General features: G+C 37.4%; 1 protein-coding gene across 8 annotated transcripts in view; it reads right to left on the bottom strand.

The window, feature by feature from the left end:
• The window catches only part of CNOT4 (CCR4-NOT transcription complex subunit 4), an 83,537-nt gene that overhangs the window by 7,182 nt on the left and 55,899 nt on the right, over nt 1-20,456 (bottom strand). For 5 of the 8 annotated variants that reach the window (XM_054836389.1, XM_054836428.1, XM_054836398.1 and 2 more), the window contains exons 8-11: nt 17,220-17,375; nt 14,503-14,560; nt 13,980-14,229; nt 11,595-12,092 (exon numbers count right to left, since the gene is read on the bottom strand). In XM_054836389.1, coding sequence (XP_054692364.1) covers nt 11,595-12,092; nt 13,980-14,229; nt 14,503-14,560; nt 17,220-17,375 — 962 coding nt within the window. The remainder of the gene's footprint in view (nt 1-11,594; nt 12,093-13,979; nt 14,230-14,502; nt 14,561-17,219; nt 17,376-20,456) is intronic. The other 3 variants (XM_054836417.1, XM_054836438.1, XM_054836449.1) reach the window with 1 other exon arrangement.

Genomic DNA, 20,456 nt, shown 5'->3' with positions numbered 1-20,456 from the left:
CTGCAATGCCTTAACATTATTCCTTCAAATAGGGCAAAGCAATGAGTATTTAGGGGAGAGACAGCAAAGAGGATGATGGCCAAGCCAGAAACACTGTTCTGTTGCACATAGTCAATACTTCAGAAGACGTTTGGACAAGTGTCAGCCACATTGACAGGTGCTGTTCTGTGACTTCACAAACTCTGACAAATGACACCACAATGTAGACCCAAAATTATTTCAGATTTCTGTGCACCACATTTGTGATGCTGACACAATTCACCTTATATATTGAGGGTAATGGGATAGCATGGCTTACAGTTTACTTGGCAGGAGACAAGCCCACTAAAATGGATGTCCTACAGAGACTACATAATTTCAAATTATTGCCCCAATTCTGATACAAGTCTATGGTCAAATCCATATAAAAAATAAAATCACACAGTACATGCTTAAATACAATTAATACCAAAGATCACAAGACCATCACATTAAGTGTAAAGAAGTGTATTTCTTTGCTCTGCCAAAGTTATATTCCAAGCTATTACAAGAGCCTGATTTAGTATTAATTGTGTAAAACCATTAAATATCTTTATGCCAAGGGTCCTAAATATTTTAGTCCTGCTGAAAAGCAAGCAGTCCTGCAAATCTAGGTTGCAATTATTTATTTCTTTAAGGATCCATCAGTATGCCATGTGTGTGACCAAGGCACACAACAGTGCTACAGAAAAGCTCCAAATAAGCAAAAGAAATTCAGAGGAAAACCATCATATGAGAGAAAAAGAAACTTATTAGGAATGTCACATATGTGACTGCACAGGGTAGCAACAAAAGTGAAGAGACTATCAAGGTGTATGCAGGAGTACAATGGCTATTGCAGTGACCTGCTTGTAAGAAGGCCCCTGTGAAATCTTCAAGGACACTGTCCAGTAACAGTTAGTTTTGAAGCCTCAGCAAGACAACCAGCATGACAAAGTTTGGCCAAGGGGGCAAAGACAGGAAAAAGAAAGAACCGGAAAGACTAGCAGAAAGAGTTTACCAGGAGTCTCTCAATTTGATTAGAAACAAATAGGGCCATCAGAAAAGCATACCTTTTGCAGTGACATCCCTGTTAGTCCCAGCCTGCACTTTGTGCTACCACTTTCACAGATACCACAGACAGTCTGTGTTTTCCGTGAAACAGCCACTTACCCTATTCTGAGAAGTGACTGGGGCTTCTCTATTTTCATATCAAAATGACTTTCCACTATTGATATTTCTATTTTACAAAAAGTTGTCCCGTACTTCACTCTGAGGGGGCGAAGAGAATGAAAGGACAATTTGCCACATCCTAAAATGAAATTATGCCCATCACATTAGATAAACTCAAAAGCCTTTCATCCACAGCTTAGATACTTAATCAACAAAACAGTTATGCTAAAAACTGTACCTGTGTCACTTTAATATGAATAAGAGGCTTGCTTGCTCATGGAATTTTTAAAACCATGAGTAAAATCCCATTTAAACTGCTACAGTCTGAAGGATTTCACTCTCAGACTTCATTGATTCTGTCTGTCTATGATTTCTAGGAATCCCACAATGCTTAAACCAAACAATGAAGTTTCACCCATTCACAGCAGCCTGATAACATCACTGGTAGATTAAAGACGACTGAATCTGTCCACATTTAAACAGCAGTGCTGTCCATCAGGAATACAAGTAGCCACTTCACATTAGGGAGATATCAAATGATAGGAGCACTAGAAGATAAAGCTGTTTGAAGGGAACACTGACATTCTCTACGCACTGGAAGCAGCTCGGCAATCCACAAAAACAGCTTTCTAAGTGTCATTCCACAGTACAGATTTCAAATGAAAATCTTATGGTCATGAGCTCTAAGAGCTCGGGAAACAAAAGAAGTGTATATACATACACACACATCCCTACAAAACTGCCTTCGGTAGTTCAAAAGACAGTAGTCTGCCCTCAGCTTTAAAAGAATGCAAGTATAGCAGCTTTTATCTTGATTCCACATCGATTTCCATGGTCATATTAATTCCATGCGTACCCAATTTAAAAGATAGCCATGTAAATAAAAAAGCACTATTTTTCAATTTGAAATAAATCAAGTGCAACTTAACATGCTAGTAAGCCAAACTATCAAGTAGAAGAGGAATATATTGAAATCTAAAGTGTAAGTTTCTCTAAATAATTTTCCTTTTTGATGAAGATCTGACAGTACAAATTTTAACACTTTAGTCACAGAAAGCTTGAAAGTCAGAAAATTGAATTTATTTTCAGGGCAAATCCCTTCTACAGGGATCATCAGTGAGGGGACAGCTCATCTTTGATATTCAATAGGAAGATTCCTATTTGCTTGTATGTACAGTGTCAGAATTTTATTATGTTTGAGAAAAGCAATTTTACATTAAGTACTGTGGAGAGTTCTTGTGATTGACTTATACTTACCATTGCTCAAGAGACCAAATCTAATACATAATTATAGCAGCCAGCCACCCAATTTTAAGCTATAAGTAAATTTCAAATTGAGATTCTAACTTGCTTTGCAAAACATGCTTGGCTTCTTATCAGATGTTTCCACAGTATCCCACCATTTTTTATTACTGACTTTTTAATTGTAGATTGCTAAAAATGCATAGTGGTCAACTGCAGGATTTCAAGTCGCAGCCCACTGTCCTGCATACAAAAAAAGACAGTATGTTCTGTAATGCTTCCACCTTAGTCAATTAATAACCTCTTTTTCCTGTGATCTAGCAAGACGCTTCTCATTCAGAAATAGACCCCATAAGAAAATAGCCAGTTCTCACCACTAATAATCTTAAATATTACCATAAACCTAAACTGAGCATATAAAGAATTAAGATACTGAAACAAAAGAAATAGATACTCGAATCCTGCATACAGAACAGTTTGATTAAAAAGCTCAGAAAGACATTCCATTCATCTGAGAAAACAAAGTTCATTTTAACCTAAGCATATCTGCTGCTTACTCTTATATTCTGCATCAGGATTCAATCTCACCAGGTTACCCTGTCAATAACAAACCACCTTTGACCTCAAATGAAAATCCTGTGTGTACAACTGCACTTATGCATACATGCATAGACATATGCATAAATAACAGCAAAATGTACGGAATTTGCCCTGTGGCAAATGCAATAACTAGAATTGGCAAAGAAAAATCAGATCTTCAAAGCTATATCAATAATTAGCAAGAGCCTACCTAGCTATGAAAGTTCTGGATTCCAGGAGTACCCAACCAATCCTCTGGTCAAGGCTGTGAGACCAGCATTAGCACAGTGAGTGCATACTTTACGGAATGATAAACTAATTTTTAATTTTTCCACATCCATAACAAACAATTAAGGCTGATGTATATTTCTAGGTACTTCGATCATTCTGTGGGAAGATTAGATAAACTGCAAGAAAACTGAGAAGAAAAACAAGCTTTCCATGACATGAAATTAATTCTGATTACTAAATGCTGTCTTCCAATAGAGGTGACCCACTTCTTAAATACATGGGTTTTTTTTAAAAAATAATTCATTTGGGAACAAGCTGAAATTCAAATGAGGTTGTGATGTAGAAGGAACCAAGAGATGGCAAAAGATAGCAAAAGATCAGATTCCACACCCCCCCGCCCCCCCTCTCAACCATGATTTGGTATCACTGGGAGGAGAAACTTTTTGTAAAGCTGCTCTTTCAGTTGCTGTTATCCCTTCAGGATATTTCATTAACACTCCTCCCCAATGCAATTTTTAAAAAGATTATGTTTGCCTTTTCTCAATGCTTCAAGTCCGTGCATTTCAAAATGTGTTTACACAGAAAGCCTATGAACTGTCTGTGCTTTTTTGCTAAAATTCGTCAGTCATAATTGATATCTTGTGAGATGGACTAGACTCAGGAGCTGAAGTTTTGGGTGCATGCCCAAGGCACAGCCCCTTGTTAGACACTGCCACTAACAGGTGGCACTGTCAAGTGTACCAATTTCCAGTCTTTAAAGGGAAACTACCAAGTTTAAACATAATTAAGTCAATGGCATATTTTAACTCATGCTAGTGGTTTACTGTATATTTTGAAGTGCCAGTTTGTGATTTTAGAAAAGCATCCAAGAGAACACAGCACCTCGAGGCTAAGCATCTGCCTGCTGGAGGAAGGAGACAGATACTATGTAAGCCAACAGAGCTGCCTCTTTACACTACTGCAGAGCCATCCTGAGATCTTACGGGTTACCTATGAAAGGAAATAGTCTAACTTTTGGTGAACCAGCCCTAAAGAAGAAGGGAAAAGTTCTTGTTCTGTAAGCAATAAATGCAGTCTTCCATCCCTAAAACACAGGCAAAGGCCCAGCATTCAGTGCAGCTGAAGCTCATTTGGTGACATTACTACAGGCAGGAACAGTCAGGCAATTTGATGTGATATACCTCATGTGTGCTTGTTTCCTTCCATTTCTGGGGAGGAGTTACCCAAAAAGCTGTCAGGACTGATGATCCAGAATGCAAATTAGGTCAGCCACTCAGGCCACCTATTTCAGCCAACATCACATTTATTTCAAGTCTAGCAGTGTTAATGTGATTAGTCATTCCTCTGATGTATTGCAGCCAAGAGAAGTTAGAGGATTTTTTTTTACAGTTTTTTTCTTTATATTTGTCACATTTTCTTCTTCTGAAATAAAATTACACATTTAAAAATAGGCAAAAAAGCAGGATACTTGTCTTTCACTGCTATCCCTAATAATCTTACAATCAAATATTTTAAGAAATTCTAAGAGCTTAAAACCAGAGATGAGGGCACAGATATTTATATATCAAGCTTTATTTGGAACAGTATCTCCTATACAATCGTAAGAAAAAATTCCACTGGGTTTTAAGAACAGTTGCAATATTAGCACTGAAAAGGCACTGGGAGGGAAGGGTGGGTGTGTGAGATGAGATTTTGGAACAGATGGAGAAGTAGCAGGACTTAAAGGACAGGTGCTGTGGATCATGACATGGATTAAGCTAAGGGAGGCAGGCCCTAGTAGTAAATGTAGAAAGTATATGGGAGTTAATGGACAAGACATCAGAGGTAGGACAAGGAACATCCATAGCAGATTTCAAACAATGTGACTTCAATCTTGACACTGATTTACTATTTTTGGAAATTAATCCAAAATCCCATTTCCATTTATTTTAAACCTAGCAGCACCACTCTGGGTGCACTAAAAACTCACACCATCTCTAGAGCAACAAAAGCAAGCAAGCCAAAAGTTTATTTTAAAATTGAATTTGTTCCATATTGTGCTGAATATTTCACCTCTTCACCAGTGAAACAGAAAATCAGTTATGATGGGGGGAAAAAAAAAGGAGAATGAATTTCAGGGGTTGGGGATACATACAGACACAAAGCACTTTCTAAAGAAGAGGGGTGGAGGCCCCAGAGCCTCCATAGAAAGAAATGGGATGCAGCAGGCATAAGGACTGATGAGAAGAACAAAATATTCAGTGGCAAAAGCTGCACTAAGAACAGTCACCTTCACTGAGGAAAACAGGACACAGAGGGCCAATGCAAGGGTCAGTAAAAGCAATCCTGGAAACAGCTAAGGGTCATTTACAAACAGTACTTTTCATTTTACAATTTCAAAATGGTGTTCAGGCCTTTATTTCTACATAAGGATGGACCTTGATATCAGGGTGACACATCTGCTTCTGAGAGGAGCTGCACTCAGGAAAGATACAAGCCTTTGGAGGTGCCAACACACAGCACCTACAACTAATAATTGTATCAGCCAAGATTCTCACCAGATTTCCCATCTGCAATATTTATACCTAATAAGATAAAGACTTCAGAGCTATAGCCAGCCATAGATCTAACCAGAGGCACAGAAAAGACAACATTCAGCTGCCATGCTTTCTGCCCAGCTGCTGTCGGAAAGCCAAGTGTCAAGGAAGACCATCAAATGAGCAAGCAATCTTCTTTAAAGGATTACAACAGAAAATTAATGGACTAATGCATCTCTTACTGTTAAAAGGCAGGCCATCAATACTTAAAACCGGCATTAAAACTTTCACATATTGTCAGGTCAAGAGGAAAAGTATAGCAAAATGCTCTTTCAAACACTGCATCCAAATAAACGGAGGTGAGGCAGCACTGTTTAAGTCACATTGCCTGTTGTTAGGGTAGGGATTAAATGCATTTTGTACACAGCGTTTGGAGAATTCTAAGTTTTACATCATGTTGAATTCCATTTTTTTGGTTCGACTGTATAAAACAAGCCATATTTTTCTTTGTTTGGGAGACAGAATTAACTATTAAGAATCAACCCAGAGAGAGGAGACAATGTCAAAAGGACAAAGGTCAAATAAGAAATGTGTGCCCCAAATGGAAATAAGGTTACATTTTGAGAAAATACTAAATCAGACAAGGACTCTTAGTATTAAAGGCAGAGCACATCAATGCTAGTTCTCTCACCCTTCTATATATATAGATAGATACAGGGATCTTCCCTTGTTTTACTAAAATGTTGTCCAAAAGGTAGCATTAGCCAAGAAAGGATTTGATGTTCAACACAAGTTCAATACCTTGGGGCACAGAGGCCAGAAAATTTAAAGTGGGAGAAGATGCAACACTAAGTTGTTCAGATATGGAAGAGCTCAGAACTTAAAATAAGTGGGAAGAAGTTGGACCTTCTTAATATAACCTTCATTGCTTTGCCCTTCCTGCTACCAACTATTGCTTCACAAAAACCTAAATGCAGGCAAGACTCAAAAATGTGCATGCTACTCAGTGTCTTGATAAAGAACGCAACACCACTACCACAAAGACTGCTGTATGGCACCCAAACTTAATAGAACTGTGCACCTATTTATTGTCTCAATCTCATCTTTAAATATACATAATTCCATTAATTAGGCTAGGCATATTCAAGAGATAAGCCACAACATCAAAACAAAAAGGGTCTTGAGAACACAAAATTGTAGTTGAATAGAATTATCAAAAAGACTTATGACATTCAAGCCCCCTGTTTTGAAGTTTCAGGAACAGTTCACGGAAGTCTAGTGCAATCTCCACATCAATGGGCTTCGTGGCTAAAATAACTTGATGGATTTTACAGCGGTTATCTTCAAGGAGAACAGGTAAAACATTTTTCTTCCCCTATCCTAAGCAGGGTTTAATTCTTTGTGCTTCCTATCTGCTTCTGTGTCCACTTCGCTATTTCCTCTATCTTAGATTTTTAATATATGCATGATATACATAAATTGCCTGTTTGTGTTCCAGAATCATTTGGACAATGCTCTGAGATGTATGGTTTAATTTTTAGGCTGCCCTGTGTGGAGTGAGGAGTTGGACTCGATGACTCTTGTGGGCTCCTTCCAACTCAAGGGGTTTCAATGATTTATATGGGAAGAATATACACACAATATTGTGTAGCATTAGTTTGAAATTTGAACTCTTCCAAGACTATCTCATTATTGTTGAATTGATAAATTCTTGAAATTTTTTTCATTTGAAATGATACTCAGGATAATTATGAAATTAATAAGTGAAATAACAGCCAGTGTTTCAAAGTATCAAGTACTTCATCTTGCATAGATCTGACAAAGACAGACTGTTTACAACTTTTTCCTCATACTTTTAACTGTGTGAATTTGTTCTTATACTTCTATGTAATAAAATCAACGAGTACCGACCGCTCAGTAAACTTAAGAAATAAAACTATATATTTCTATTTTCCCATTATTAATATGCATACATCTCTCTTTACAAGCATCTGTCTCAAAACACGCTGTTAATCTGAGACCTCCTTTACTCTATGATCCAATACTACACTTACTAATTTAGAACACACTACCGGGCAGTAGGGTAGCAAAGATAACATATTAGCTATCAAATTACAAAGAGTTTCCTGTTATCCTAAAGTAACATAAAGACACACACACCCCCATGTTGCTGTCAGTGGATCTTTCCTTTGGCATTATCTGCAGAATAAAGCATACCTGCTGTTCTATGTTTTTAGGATAGCTTGCACACAATCTAGGGTAAGATTGCTTTTAGCAACAATCATGCTATCGGTGAATAACAAGTCACTGAACTTTTTTCCTGAAGCAGTTACACAGTTGTAATTACACGGTAAGTCTATCCCATTCCAGAGACGAGGAACAAGCCTAAATTGTCCCTTACAATGAGACCATGTAACATCTGCTACAGTTCGCAAAATCATACTGTAGGGGGAGAAAAAAATGCTAGTTTGGAAATCAGTCAATCAAAAAGTTCATTTAAATATGGGCTGAGGACGAATGTATGCCTGATGAATATGACACGTGTTAAGTATACGCATAATAAAATTATGAAGTCAATCATGTGTCATTGTATCATTTCACTGGAAACTGCAGAATAAGTTTAATAAATACTACTTCCTCTGAGAAATAGGCTACCAAATTCCATATAGAAGTTATTTTAAAATCAGAGCTAAAAAAAATAATAAAAAAGTAGGTAGTGCCTGTGTCCCCCCATTTAAATCTGGTGCACATCACAAAACAGCCCTACCTGGAGCTGTGGGGTTATGAATACAGCACAGCTCTGATTCTCGACTAAACAAAAGGGAGCTTCAGAACATTACATTTAATATGTCACACACGAGTATTTCAAATTCATGTGAATATTAATGCCTACCTAAATCAGAAGCAGCAGTTTCAAAGATACTGTTTTCTTCATACAAGCTTCCAAACCACAAATAAGCTTAGTGAAATCAACTAAAACTGAATTTAGAAAGCCTAGAAAATAGTATACTAACTTCATGTGAAGTTATAAAAGCTTTTAGATCTGCTTGTTTTCACATAAATGAAAAAGAAAAGTTGAAAAGGGTTGATTAAATAGAGCAGTCAAATGCACAGAATAAAGAAGTGTGTTGTTTTTTGGTGTGGGTTTTTTGTTGGGTTTTGATTTTTTTTTTTTTAATTCACTGGTCCAGTATTATCTACTTTGGGAATTTATAGTCCTGTAAAAATTGTGATCAAAGACCTCAGGAAACATGCAACTTCAACAGCAGTTGAGGGTCTGTGGTAGAAGACAGAATGTGGAGTTTCACCTGCACTAGGTTTCTTTTGCTGTTGTACCTGAAACAGCTGAGTTGACAACATTTTCTAAAACACCCTAATAAGGACTAACAAAAGAGCTAACAAAAAAGAGCTTCAGGTATACTACAACTACTATCTCCATACTGCTAAATGGCTATTATGCTATGTACCACTTTTCTAGCAGGTCAGCTAGAGTCTGTTATAAAAGCACTGTAATAAGGTGCCATCAACATGATTTCTCTGTACTTGTATACCACTTTCATCCCCCAACCCCACCATACAGCTGTATCTGTAAATCAAACAAGGAACCTAGGAAAATTCTGTAATTATATACCTGCTACAGATAGATTAAAAGCAAGTATAGAGAACAGGAATTATTCTTTCAAAAATAATATAAAAGTAATTCATTGAGAGACCTGTACACTAGATATGGACTTCAAAAAGACAGATAATCAATAAATCGGAAACTATTAAGTCAGCATACAAAAAAAAAAGGAGGTATAAAGGCTTCTCCTGACTTTCAAATTCTTTGTACTTCTGAAGCAGTCAGACCACTAAAGAAAACCCTAGGGACTAAATACCATACAAATAATACAAATCCATAACCCAAACAAAACCAGAACTCAGACTTCAGCTGATATCTGACAACAGGAAAAGAAAAAGGTGTAATCTATGTTTGTGCAAATGATTCTTTTTTCAAGATATATCAAAGCTGGCAAATAGATCAGCTGAGAAGTGTTCGCACTGCAGCAACTGCTGCTATCTAATTGTCAGCCAGGCAACTAACAATGTTTTCTGTAACAAGAGATTAAGACCAACTCAAAAGAAATTTCCATAGAGACTACAGCAGATGTTTATTTTCTGTTTTTAGCACTGTATCTGCCAAAAATATTTTGAGATTAATTGGTTCTAGCAGTTGCATACAAAAAAGGATATACTTAAATATCAACTCTGATGCCTTAAAACGTATGGGGGAAGTACATGGCATGGGCTGTGCATCAACCAACACTATACAACGGGCTCTTCAGGAGTGGTACTAAGAATCTATGAGTCTTCTACAAGCACAAAGAGGTCCACTTTCAAAGTGCCAAAGGCAATTACAAAGTAATGCAACTCAATACTTTTGCAAACCTAGAATCCACCTGTACTACAAACAGAACTTTTTCAACACACTAAAGGATTTTTCTGGTTGCCCTAGTGCAGAAGATAGTCTTGTTGCCGGCCCCTTGAACTAACAGTTTTTAGAACTGAGTGGTAAAGTCGAAACTTGATGTCTTGAAATGTTCCTGGAAGTTCTATGTAGTTTAGGGGAAACTGAGCAATTTGCAGTGCCACGAATGCTTTATTTTTGACTCCATGTAAATTTTTTTTTCCTTCCACTTCAGTGTAATCATTATCAGTCATTTTGGTCCAAAAACTTTGCCACTGCCAATATAGAGAGTTTTAGATTTTTTGCATTTGTAGTCTGGACCAAGTGTTTATACTATGAATCAACCTAAGGACCTTACAGCAGTACTGTAGCTTCACCAAGCCTTCAAAGAGGACAAAGTACAGGGAAGTAACAGCCAAAATTAGCTCTTGTACTAGAGCATCAAAAACACAGTGACTTTTTCTAGGTCACTTTCTGATAGTATAGCTAGTACTTCTCAAAACCCATGAAAAGTAAACAACACTGGCAACATCTCAAGAAGCAGTTTTCCTCTATCTCAAGGCTACAAAGAGCTTACAGAGACTTTTTACCTATAAGTTCATTATACACTTAATACAATTTTTTTCCCTGCCAGGAAAAGAGAACATGTTTGGGACAAGCTAAATAGGAAGCATGGAAGGACTTCAAACTCCAGAAGTGAAGTTTTAATCAAGGCAATTATTGTTACAATTAGCTCCTTAGTTGTAATGTTTGCTGCAAGAGCCTATCAATCCATTCAGGGCAGCCTGAACTGGCCTGACTGCACATTTATTTTCTTCTAACATCATCACCTTCATAATCAGGATGAATCGTCTTACACAAACTGCAAGCATCCATTCAGTGAAAGAGTCACATATTAAGGCCATCTGAAGCACAGAAACGAACAGCACTGAATGTGTTCTTGTGCAGCCATTTGGTTATGAGCAAGAAGGAACAACCCAGCCAAGACATCTGGCACAAATTACCATCATTACATTTTTTTGCACAATTTTAAGAACTCTGGTCAGCACCTGCATGTTGACATGGAAGTGGCAATGTGCTTCCAGGGCCTACTCTTAAAGGAGAGCCAGTCTGGCAAGACTGAAGAACCAAAATACCAATCTGCTTTGGCATAAAATTAAGCGGGCACAGAATACTCCACCTTCCTTATAAAGCTCAATATTACAAGGCGAAACATCCAGATACACTTTTTCTAAAAAATGGAAAGGGCCTATTTAAAACACTATTCCTCCCCCTGTTCATAAACGTAGTATGACAGTCAAGAGATACCATTCTACCACTTGTAGCTGGCTATTCCCTTTTCCTGTCCTGGCTCAGAGAAGCTGAAAGCATGAATTAAGTCATGTTCACATCTGTCCCGATTCACCTACCTGATATAGGGATCCCTCCCAGACCTGTGCTGTGTTGTGGTGGGAGATTCAAGTCCAAGAAATTACTATTTGAGGTGGGATTTGCTGTGTGGTTCAAGTGCATGATGCTATTGCGGGGAAAGGCCATCCAAGGATAGCGAGCTGCTTGGCCTGGAAAACTGAAGGAGTTGTAAACTGCTCGATGCTGTTGAAACTGTGGGAACCTCTGTGGCATGACTGGAAAGGTGCTACTGAGAGAGTTGGCATTTGTGGGTGCAGCAGGATGCAGGAATCCAGAGCCTGGCCCTTTGGCAGTTGTAGTGTGTGGGGTAGGGTTCTGAAGAGATGTGGGCGAGAGGGAGGGTTGGTCTTGGACTGACAGTTCCTTCTCAATCAGGTCTGCTAAGGCTTTGCGGGTGATGTCAAAGGGGTCAAACCCTAAGTCGTCCTCTTGCTGTTTGGAGGAACCAAACCCAAAAGCCGCTTGCCAGTCTGTAGAGGAGGACACTGGTATAGTTTCTGTCAGAGGAGAGAAACAGGATTTAGAAGAATTGATATGTATTTATCCATACAAAAATTTCAGCCTCAGTGTATGTGAATCTATGTTGCTAGTTATCTGTCATATAATACTTCTTTATACATTCCCCAAAGACACCTTATTCATCAGCTTCGAATGCCATTTTCAGATCAAACTGTCATAGATTTCTACTTAATGTGAAGTGGTAGAACTAGCAAATAGTATTTTTACTGCAGAATTGCTCTGTTCCTGAACTACAGAAAAGCCTTGTCAAATAAGTATTTCCAGTAGTAGCACCGAGTAGTAAGAGACCAATAAACACTTGCTTAGAACATTCTTTACACTCATACTATTTGATTGAAGTGTGACCAAGCAAAGTTTAAATAAGGTTGTCATTCAGTTCAGTATTTTACTTTCAGTATTAATGCTGTGTTTCAGCTCTGGTGTGCAAGAAATGTAGGGAGGAGATGTTGCCTCACAGGGGGAACCTCTGAGCAGTGGTTAAACAAAGCAAAACCCCCGTTGTCTATCATTATCAAGAAAAACAAGCCAAATTCTTGAGTAGACACCTTAAACCAAAAGGAAATAAGGAATTGCATTACAAGATATTGTTAAATATTTTGAGGCAGTGTTGCAAAAAAAGGGTTACTCGAGTTTCCTTGCATTTTCAATTACTACATTTAATGATACTGTTTAAGTTTCTTATTCAGGTTCAGTGAGTGCTGGATCTAGTTTCGGAGTATTTTTCCTCAAAACTGTGGTAACCCAAGCTGATGAGTACAAGGTAGTATCACTCACAACGTTAACTCCCTCTGCTGGTAGGAAACCTGGGCTGCTGCTTTAGGTAGTTAAAATTAAGCTCAGTATCTTAGAAAAGAAATCTACACTTCTATTTTCACTCTAAAATCCATTACGATAGATAAAAAGAATCGCTAGACAGACAAAATCTTGTCCTTTGTATTCTTACTTAAATAGCAACCATACACTTTATATTTATTATGAAGCAAGATCTCTACTACCTGGAAATTCTTGCAATGCTACTTAATCCTTACAAAATTGATGTGCATACTACCTTAGCAGCAGGTAATTTCCTTGGTAATATTGTTTACAAAAAGGATTATGACATCCAGAAGTCAGATAAACATCAAAAGACGACTAATCACTAAGTAAACCAACTGTGTCCTAAACGATCGTTTACATTCTATTTATTACTGATACTCACTTAATTTTCTAGCAGCTCCCTCAGATTTACAATTTGTGAGCTCCTAAATACTGTTAACCATTCCCAAGACTATATAAATACACCTAAACCAACGTTTCATTTATATGAAGTGGTATTTCATAGGCAAGTACCTGGAGAATACAGGTATCTTTCAGCTGATGCAATTAACCATATTTTTATCTTTTCTGAATGTATATAATCTCACTTCAGAAAGAGAAGGATTAGGCACCTTCAGATAACTATGCAGGATATTAAAGGAAATTCTGAATTCCACTGCACAGCTTCTGATGTTATAATTATAGACTCTAACAGAGTATTATACCAACATATACTGACACCACATATTTTCCCCACTCTCAATAAAAACCCGTAACTTTAAATATTTAGCATCCATGTCGCATCCTATTATTTAGATAGGCACATGGCTAAAAAATTGATACAGCACTCTTATAATTTAGCCATGCAGATGGCAAACTCTGTAAAGTTTCTTTTAGAAGAAACCCTTAGATCAGTGAAATTCATTTGTAGTTAAGTGACAGACTTTAATCATTTGTGAAGGGGGAAAAACAGTATGGAGCAAGTTTTAGAGTTTTTGGTTCTACACAGTTTTAGACATCAGTTGCAAAAGGAAGCAATACCCAGCCATGTAAACTAACTGTGTACATACCTGATGTGAAGAGGCTCTGTGGTTCTGGTGCTGTGGGCCAGTCATTTGAAGTCTGTGGAGAGCTGGGGAATGGAGGAAGCCCACTAGGGATGGGGTTAGGGTGCCGGAAGTTGTCAGAGAAGAGTGACTGTGATTCTGTTACAGCCCCTTCAAAAGGGGACCGTGCACTGTGATTAGATGAACTGATGGGTATGACTGGATTGGGTTTTGTTAAACCAGGTGGTGGTGAAGGTGTGTCACTGTTTGTTATCTAAAGGCAAGAGAGGAAGAGAAACAATTGGGATGTCAGTGAAGAATATTTTCTATATAAACACTAAAACAGTTGAAAAATTTCCTCAAAACTTTTGGCTGCAATTAGATTAGTTAATATTTAGCCAAACAAAAAAATCAACTTAGCAGTAGCACTTTTTAGTTTTGTTTAAAATTGTGATACACTTCATAAAGTATTTGCTTCTCCAAGTACAATTTGCACCAAGCCCTAAACTCAATTCTTACTTTCACAGCATTTATCTTCATGTCTTACCTGCTGGGAGCTGTCACCATTTCCTATACTGAGGGAATCTGAAGGTTTGTCAATAGGGCTGCAAAAGTGGGAGGGGAAAAGAGACAATAAGACAATCAAGTATTTAACATGAAAATCAACATTTGCTTTCATAGTGGTAGAAAAGCCTTGAAATACAGACAAAGTGAAATTAATTAGCAGGAATTAAGAAGGAAAAAAGTCCAATTATTTAGGAGTGGTGGGGTTTTTTTAATCCTAAGCATTCAAATTATTCGCTATATACTGTAATACCTCTTGCACCACTCTCCATTCTGCTTGTTGACTGCCCTGTTAAGGAACAAAAGGAAAGTTTTATACACATTCGTAGTAACTTTATGCCATGCAAAAAAAACCAGGACTCTTGTACTATGGCAGTATTCTGCAGTAGTCAGTTCCATCTATGCTACTACTGGCAAGAAACTTGGGAACAGATTTGTTTTCCAAATACTTAAGTTGTCAGTTCCCATACAAGTCTTAAATAAATCTGGGAAGAGATAAAAGATTAAATTAACTATTTAGTCCTGGTAGTGAGTTAAGCTTCCCACCAGCCTTATAAGCTTTAACTAGCAGAAGTTAGTTACAAGGCAAGAAAGCTGAGGTTTGAGATAACAGAAGGGGAAAAATACAGAAAAAGATAGAGCCTAAAAACATGCCAACATACATATAGAGAATAACAGATAATGCAGAAAACCACCTCATAAATCTATTCACTGGGAATTAACATGACTCAGCTGAAATGGCACATCTCAGGATTCAAGTCTGACAGGCATCTGTGAGTCGCCTTAATTATACTAAATACCACACTAATGAAACATTATTAGTTCAAGTTCGGATTAAAATATCTGCTTTACAACTTTAAGATACTTTCATTTTAATCTACCCATAAGATAAGATGCACAAGCATCAGGTTGCACAGTCCAAAATACTGGTCCTACAAACAAGGACCAAGAGAACATGAAATTCAGTTCCATTAAGAAGCCAGAATGTGATACAAGTCAAATTACAGGCATGATGTGTTAGCACAAGACAAATATATGTATAGTAATTATTTTAACTGGGTGCAGACTTCAGATTCTAGCTAAACCTTGTTTTCAAACATCCCTTGCTGCTACAAAGTTTAAATATTGCAGAGCCGCATATTAAGGTCGAAAATCCATAAGCTTGCTTCCCCCCATGTTTGTTCTCCCCAATCCAGAATAACTAGAGTTGAAAGAAACTGTGTAAGAGTAAGCCATCAATGAAAACAATTTTTGTGTAAAGAATCTTGAAATCGGTATCTCAAAAAGATAGATGAAGTATTCATGACTATAAAAGAAAAAAAATCAGAGGAATATACTTGCTAACAAGCATTAATCTAGTGAAGATTTACAAATACTTTCTACTCAGTGGTCAAACAACATGAATACAGTTCTTCCATTTGGAACAAAGTGCCTCAAGTTAGTAATTTCTGAACACCTATAGCACAGAAGTTTGCTGTACACTCTTTACTATGCAATCATTCTGATTGTAGAACTGATATTCCAGCCACATTCTTTTCCTAAAGCTGCTGACAGAAAGTCACAATGCTGTAGTTTAAAAAGTTATGTGTAAGACAACTTTTAATGACAATCTAAGTGCTGAAAAATGTTTATTATACTTGAACCTAACTAAGGAGCCTTTAATTGTAAGACAGGCTTCTAGTCCTCAGGAATGAACAAGATTCATTATCTACTTGCTACAATATTTTTATCTACATTTAGTACATTCTTTTCAGAAAAGATAAGGAAGTTGCGTGTCACTACTGAGACGCAACCATAGGATCCCTGATCACACCTCAACGAGACTGCTATTAAGCCTAACAAGGAGGTATCACTTTCAACAGCACTCACAATGTTAAACCATTGCTTCAATACTGATTTAAAATGAAGATCAGCTACTTAGTCGGCAACACCACCTCATGAAATATTGTGTTTACCTTGTTATTTTCCCATCCAACCTCTGAATGAGCCCAGCTGATATTACCTAAGGGGGTCCATAAAAAAAAACCCAAAACAGCACAACTACAGACTATCATTGGAACTGCAAGTGATGCTTATGATGGAAAAAGACACCAGTTCTATTCAAGGAGGGCACCAAAAGAGGAAAAAATACTGGTTAGCAATAAGGAAGTTATTGCAAGCAGATGAATTACTTTCTCTGCACGAAACCTGAGTTGAATCTGCTGCCCTATTGTTCCTGTTAGAGTGATAATCAGGGAACCCTTACCTCTGCAGTTGTGTTTCTGGAACACACCACTGTAAAGAGATGACAGATATTCAGCCCTAACATTTATCTTCCTTCTGTTGAAGCTTTTCCAAGTGACTAGCCTCCTGATGTATAGCAACTGGCATGTTAAATTTTGTGGAACCTTCTGTATAGAAATGAAGGGCTCAGCTCTGGCTGGGACTATGCAGCTATATAAGCTGTCGATCCCCTGGTTATTCAGTTCCCCTCAGCCCTTACCTGTACCATCACTTACTAACTTCACATTAGGGTTCTCCTGCACAATCTGCCAATCAGTCTTTTTGCCATGGGCTAGGCTAAGCCCAGCTTTTTGTGACCTGATCAGGATTTGAATCCAGCTCTCCAACCAGAGAGAGAGACTGGAGAATCATTTCCCTCCACACCAATCAGTGAGAGAGAAAGCAAGCTATCTGAAGTATAAAAGGCAGCACAATTACCCGAAATCTGAGTCTGCACCATCTGGAGTCATGTGTTCTGGGTCTGTGCCATTTTCTAATATAGGAGGCGTTTTCCTGTGTTCCATTGTTAAACCGTTGGCTGATTTACTTGAACTCTGTAATGATGGCCAGGCATCTTTGTTATTACTGTTGGGTCTGGAAAAAGGCAAGAGTAAAAAAAAAAGAAAAAGAAAAAAAAAAAGAAGAGTTCAAGTTACGAAGAAAGTGTTTTTAAAAATTGTAAACACTGGGGAAATGAATCCTTGTGCCAGACAATCCATAAGAATAGATTTATCTGGATATTATTTCTCAGGTTTTAAATGGTGATGACTTTAAAAAAGAATTAGTGGGGTAGGGAGGGGAGAGAGAAAAACTGATGGGGGGAATTGTTTTCTTCACTGACTAGATAGCTGCTCTGCCAATGCTGAAGTCCAAACTTTTCCATTTGGGGGAGAGGAAAAAAAAACCCAAACAAAAACACACCACAAAAAAACCCCAAAAAACCCAACAAGTTCAAGTATCCAGACCTACACAACTCTTTTAGAATTATTTGCTTTATCCCATAAGTATTTGTAAGTTCTGTAAATCATGAACTAAATAACTTCTTTTTTAAAAATAAATGTTTTATATTCCAGGCCCTATCAAGCCTGGCCCCAACAGATGAAGTTTGTGTTTTACACCTACACAAGAGTCCACAGCTTTACTAATAGACCATGAGACCAGACCAACACACTGTTCAAGTTACCGCTCTCTTCATTTCTAGTTTAAGGCCATAATTACTTCCCTTTCATAAAGTAACATTAAATTTCATTTCAGAATGCATATTAGATCTGAAAGAAGTTCAAGAGAGGACTCAAAGCCCAAGATTTTGCTGAAAATAGTTACATTTCATACAAATAGGAGTTGGAGTATCATCTATAACTGAAAGCACTCAAATACAGTGTCATCTGCTAACCTTACAATCTTACTATAAAAGATTTGCCTTAGTGTTCTCCAGTTCTTTATTAACTTTAGCTTTTCATTTGCTTCAATTAGGATGCTGTTCTTAGTGTTCAAGTGCTGTCTTCATAAGAAACAAGCTTTCAAAAAAATTTTTTTAAAATATGTATGTTCCTCCTGATACCCCCCTTCATGAATATATTATTACATGGTCCAACATTTACTCTACATCTCTAGGTCAATTTACTAAGTTGACAGTCAGAATCTGGAAAGTCCAATAGCTGCTTATACCAACACAAGTGTTTCCTACTCTTATTCAGATAAAATTGGTATTACCAGCTACCCTCAAATCTCAGTTTTATAAGATTTGCTCTTCTACCTCCATCTTTTCTCATATACCTATACAATATGTACAGATGAGAGCCTTGACCTGATTTACAGATCTCATCTTTGCTTTGTACACATGTGACATAAGTTAGAGATAGTGAGTTGATCAGATATTGAAGACGCATCATCACCAGCACGTCAGTCATTTTAATATTCTCACCCTTACAAAAATGAGCTGCGATCTAGATATAACAAGAGTTTCAATCCATTAACAGTTTTATTTTAAATATCAAAATTTATCTTCACTGCAGTGTAAACCCATCTCTATACTAAAACTAATTTTAAAATGTCACAGTTAAAAGTCAGTTTTGCATCTAAAGAGAAAGGTAAAGAAAGAAATTGGTTTATATTTTGGTATGGGTTTTTGTGCATGTGGGTTTTTTTTTTTCATTGTTTTGGTTACGTTCAGAGCTGCATGCTTCTAAAGGGATGGTCTCTAAAAGACCAACAAGTGCTTAACAAGTGTTTCCACTTGTAGCATAAGAAAGTATTCATTTCAGTTCTTTAGGAAAAGGTCAGCAGGAAGGAAAAAAAAAAGAAAAGAGCTTGGCCTGTTTTAAATGTGGAATATACCTCTAATTGTAAGAGAATGCAGTCACCATGACTATCAAGTGACACACCAAGAGATGAATACCTACATACACAAAGTGGCACTGGGGGATTTTAACATTTGCCTTCAGCAGCAAGAAAAAAAGGTCTGCGAGTAGGACATTTCAAATTAGAACACAATTGTGAAAATGCATTTATGCACAGTTTAAGAAACTGTTTTCTACTACTGGATATTTATAATTAAACATCTACTATTTAGAAGTCAAGTTCAATTCCAGAGTGAAACAGAAATCCTGCACCCCAGAAACAATCATAAAATTGTCAGGGGCTCTGACAAACTGCCAGAAATATTAATATCATATCAATGAATCAGACAAAAACGAGAACCCAATTGGGCAGAAAGCTGTGAAGGAGAGTAAGACATTCACCAGCTCACAAGCTACATTTTGTACTGATGAGACAAGACTTGAAGAAACATTTCAAAATCCCAGCTGCAAGAAGAAATTCACTTTGCAACCCAAAAGGTAGTGCCTAGCCCTTACCAAAGAACAGAGTCTGTGTTGTGATGATGCTGTTCAGCTGACAACAGAAATTAACTCCAGATCACTTGTTGCCTTGAAAAGTAACATGCCATTTTTTCCACAAGTGCCAAAATGTTAGCACCGCAGACTGGCCAAACTCCAATTCATAATTGCTTTCTGAAGGCTTAAAAGTTTGCTGCAGTTTCTGATACAGCATTCTTTCCTCACCAGTATCATGTTTAGCTGGGATATAGTTAGGTTTCAAATTAGAATTAGTTCAGACTTTGAATATAAAATAATCAGTACCCAAATGCAGGAACTGGTGTATTTGCTTTACTCACTGCACGCTACCTTTCAAGTTAATATTGAACCAGCACCCAAGAAATAAGTGGCACAGCCCTGAAGTAGAGATCCCAACTGGAGGTCCCAACCACTTGCAGTCAAAGAGCATATGACACTTCCTCCAGAAGTTCAAGAAAGTAATCCCAGTACACCAGCTAGGATACCAGTTCTCAGAATTATATTCTGCTTACTCAAGCTCCACTGGCAATACTTTAGATGCAGTACCCACTTTTTTGCTTAAACTGTTGTGTGGTGATGCTGCCAGTGACAAATAATTGCCTGAAAAATTCAGTAGCGGATAAATTGGCACACAACACAAACCCTGATTACAAGGCCAAGGTGCATATGAAGTGCAATCTAACTTTTACATTCCACTCTGCCCATCTCATTTTGAAAATCCTACAAGAAGGAGTGGAAGAAATTAAGTTTTTATTTCTTTATCTTAAATACAACATTTGAGTGAATAAGTACTGATGACCTTAGGCTTTCATTTATCTTT

The sequence above is a fragment of the Grus americana genome, chromosome 1, assembly GCF_028858705.1.
Source record: "Grus americana isolate bGruAme1 chromosome 1, bGruAme1.mat, whole genome shotgun sequence".
Classification (NCBI taxonomy): Eukaryota; Metazoa; Chordata; class Aves; order Gruiformes; family Gruidae; genus Grus; species Grus americana.
This window is presented reverse-complemented; position numbering and strand designations above follow the sequence as displayed.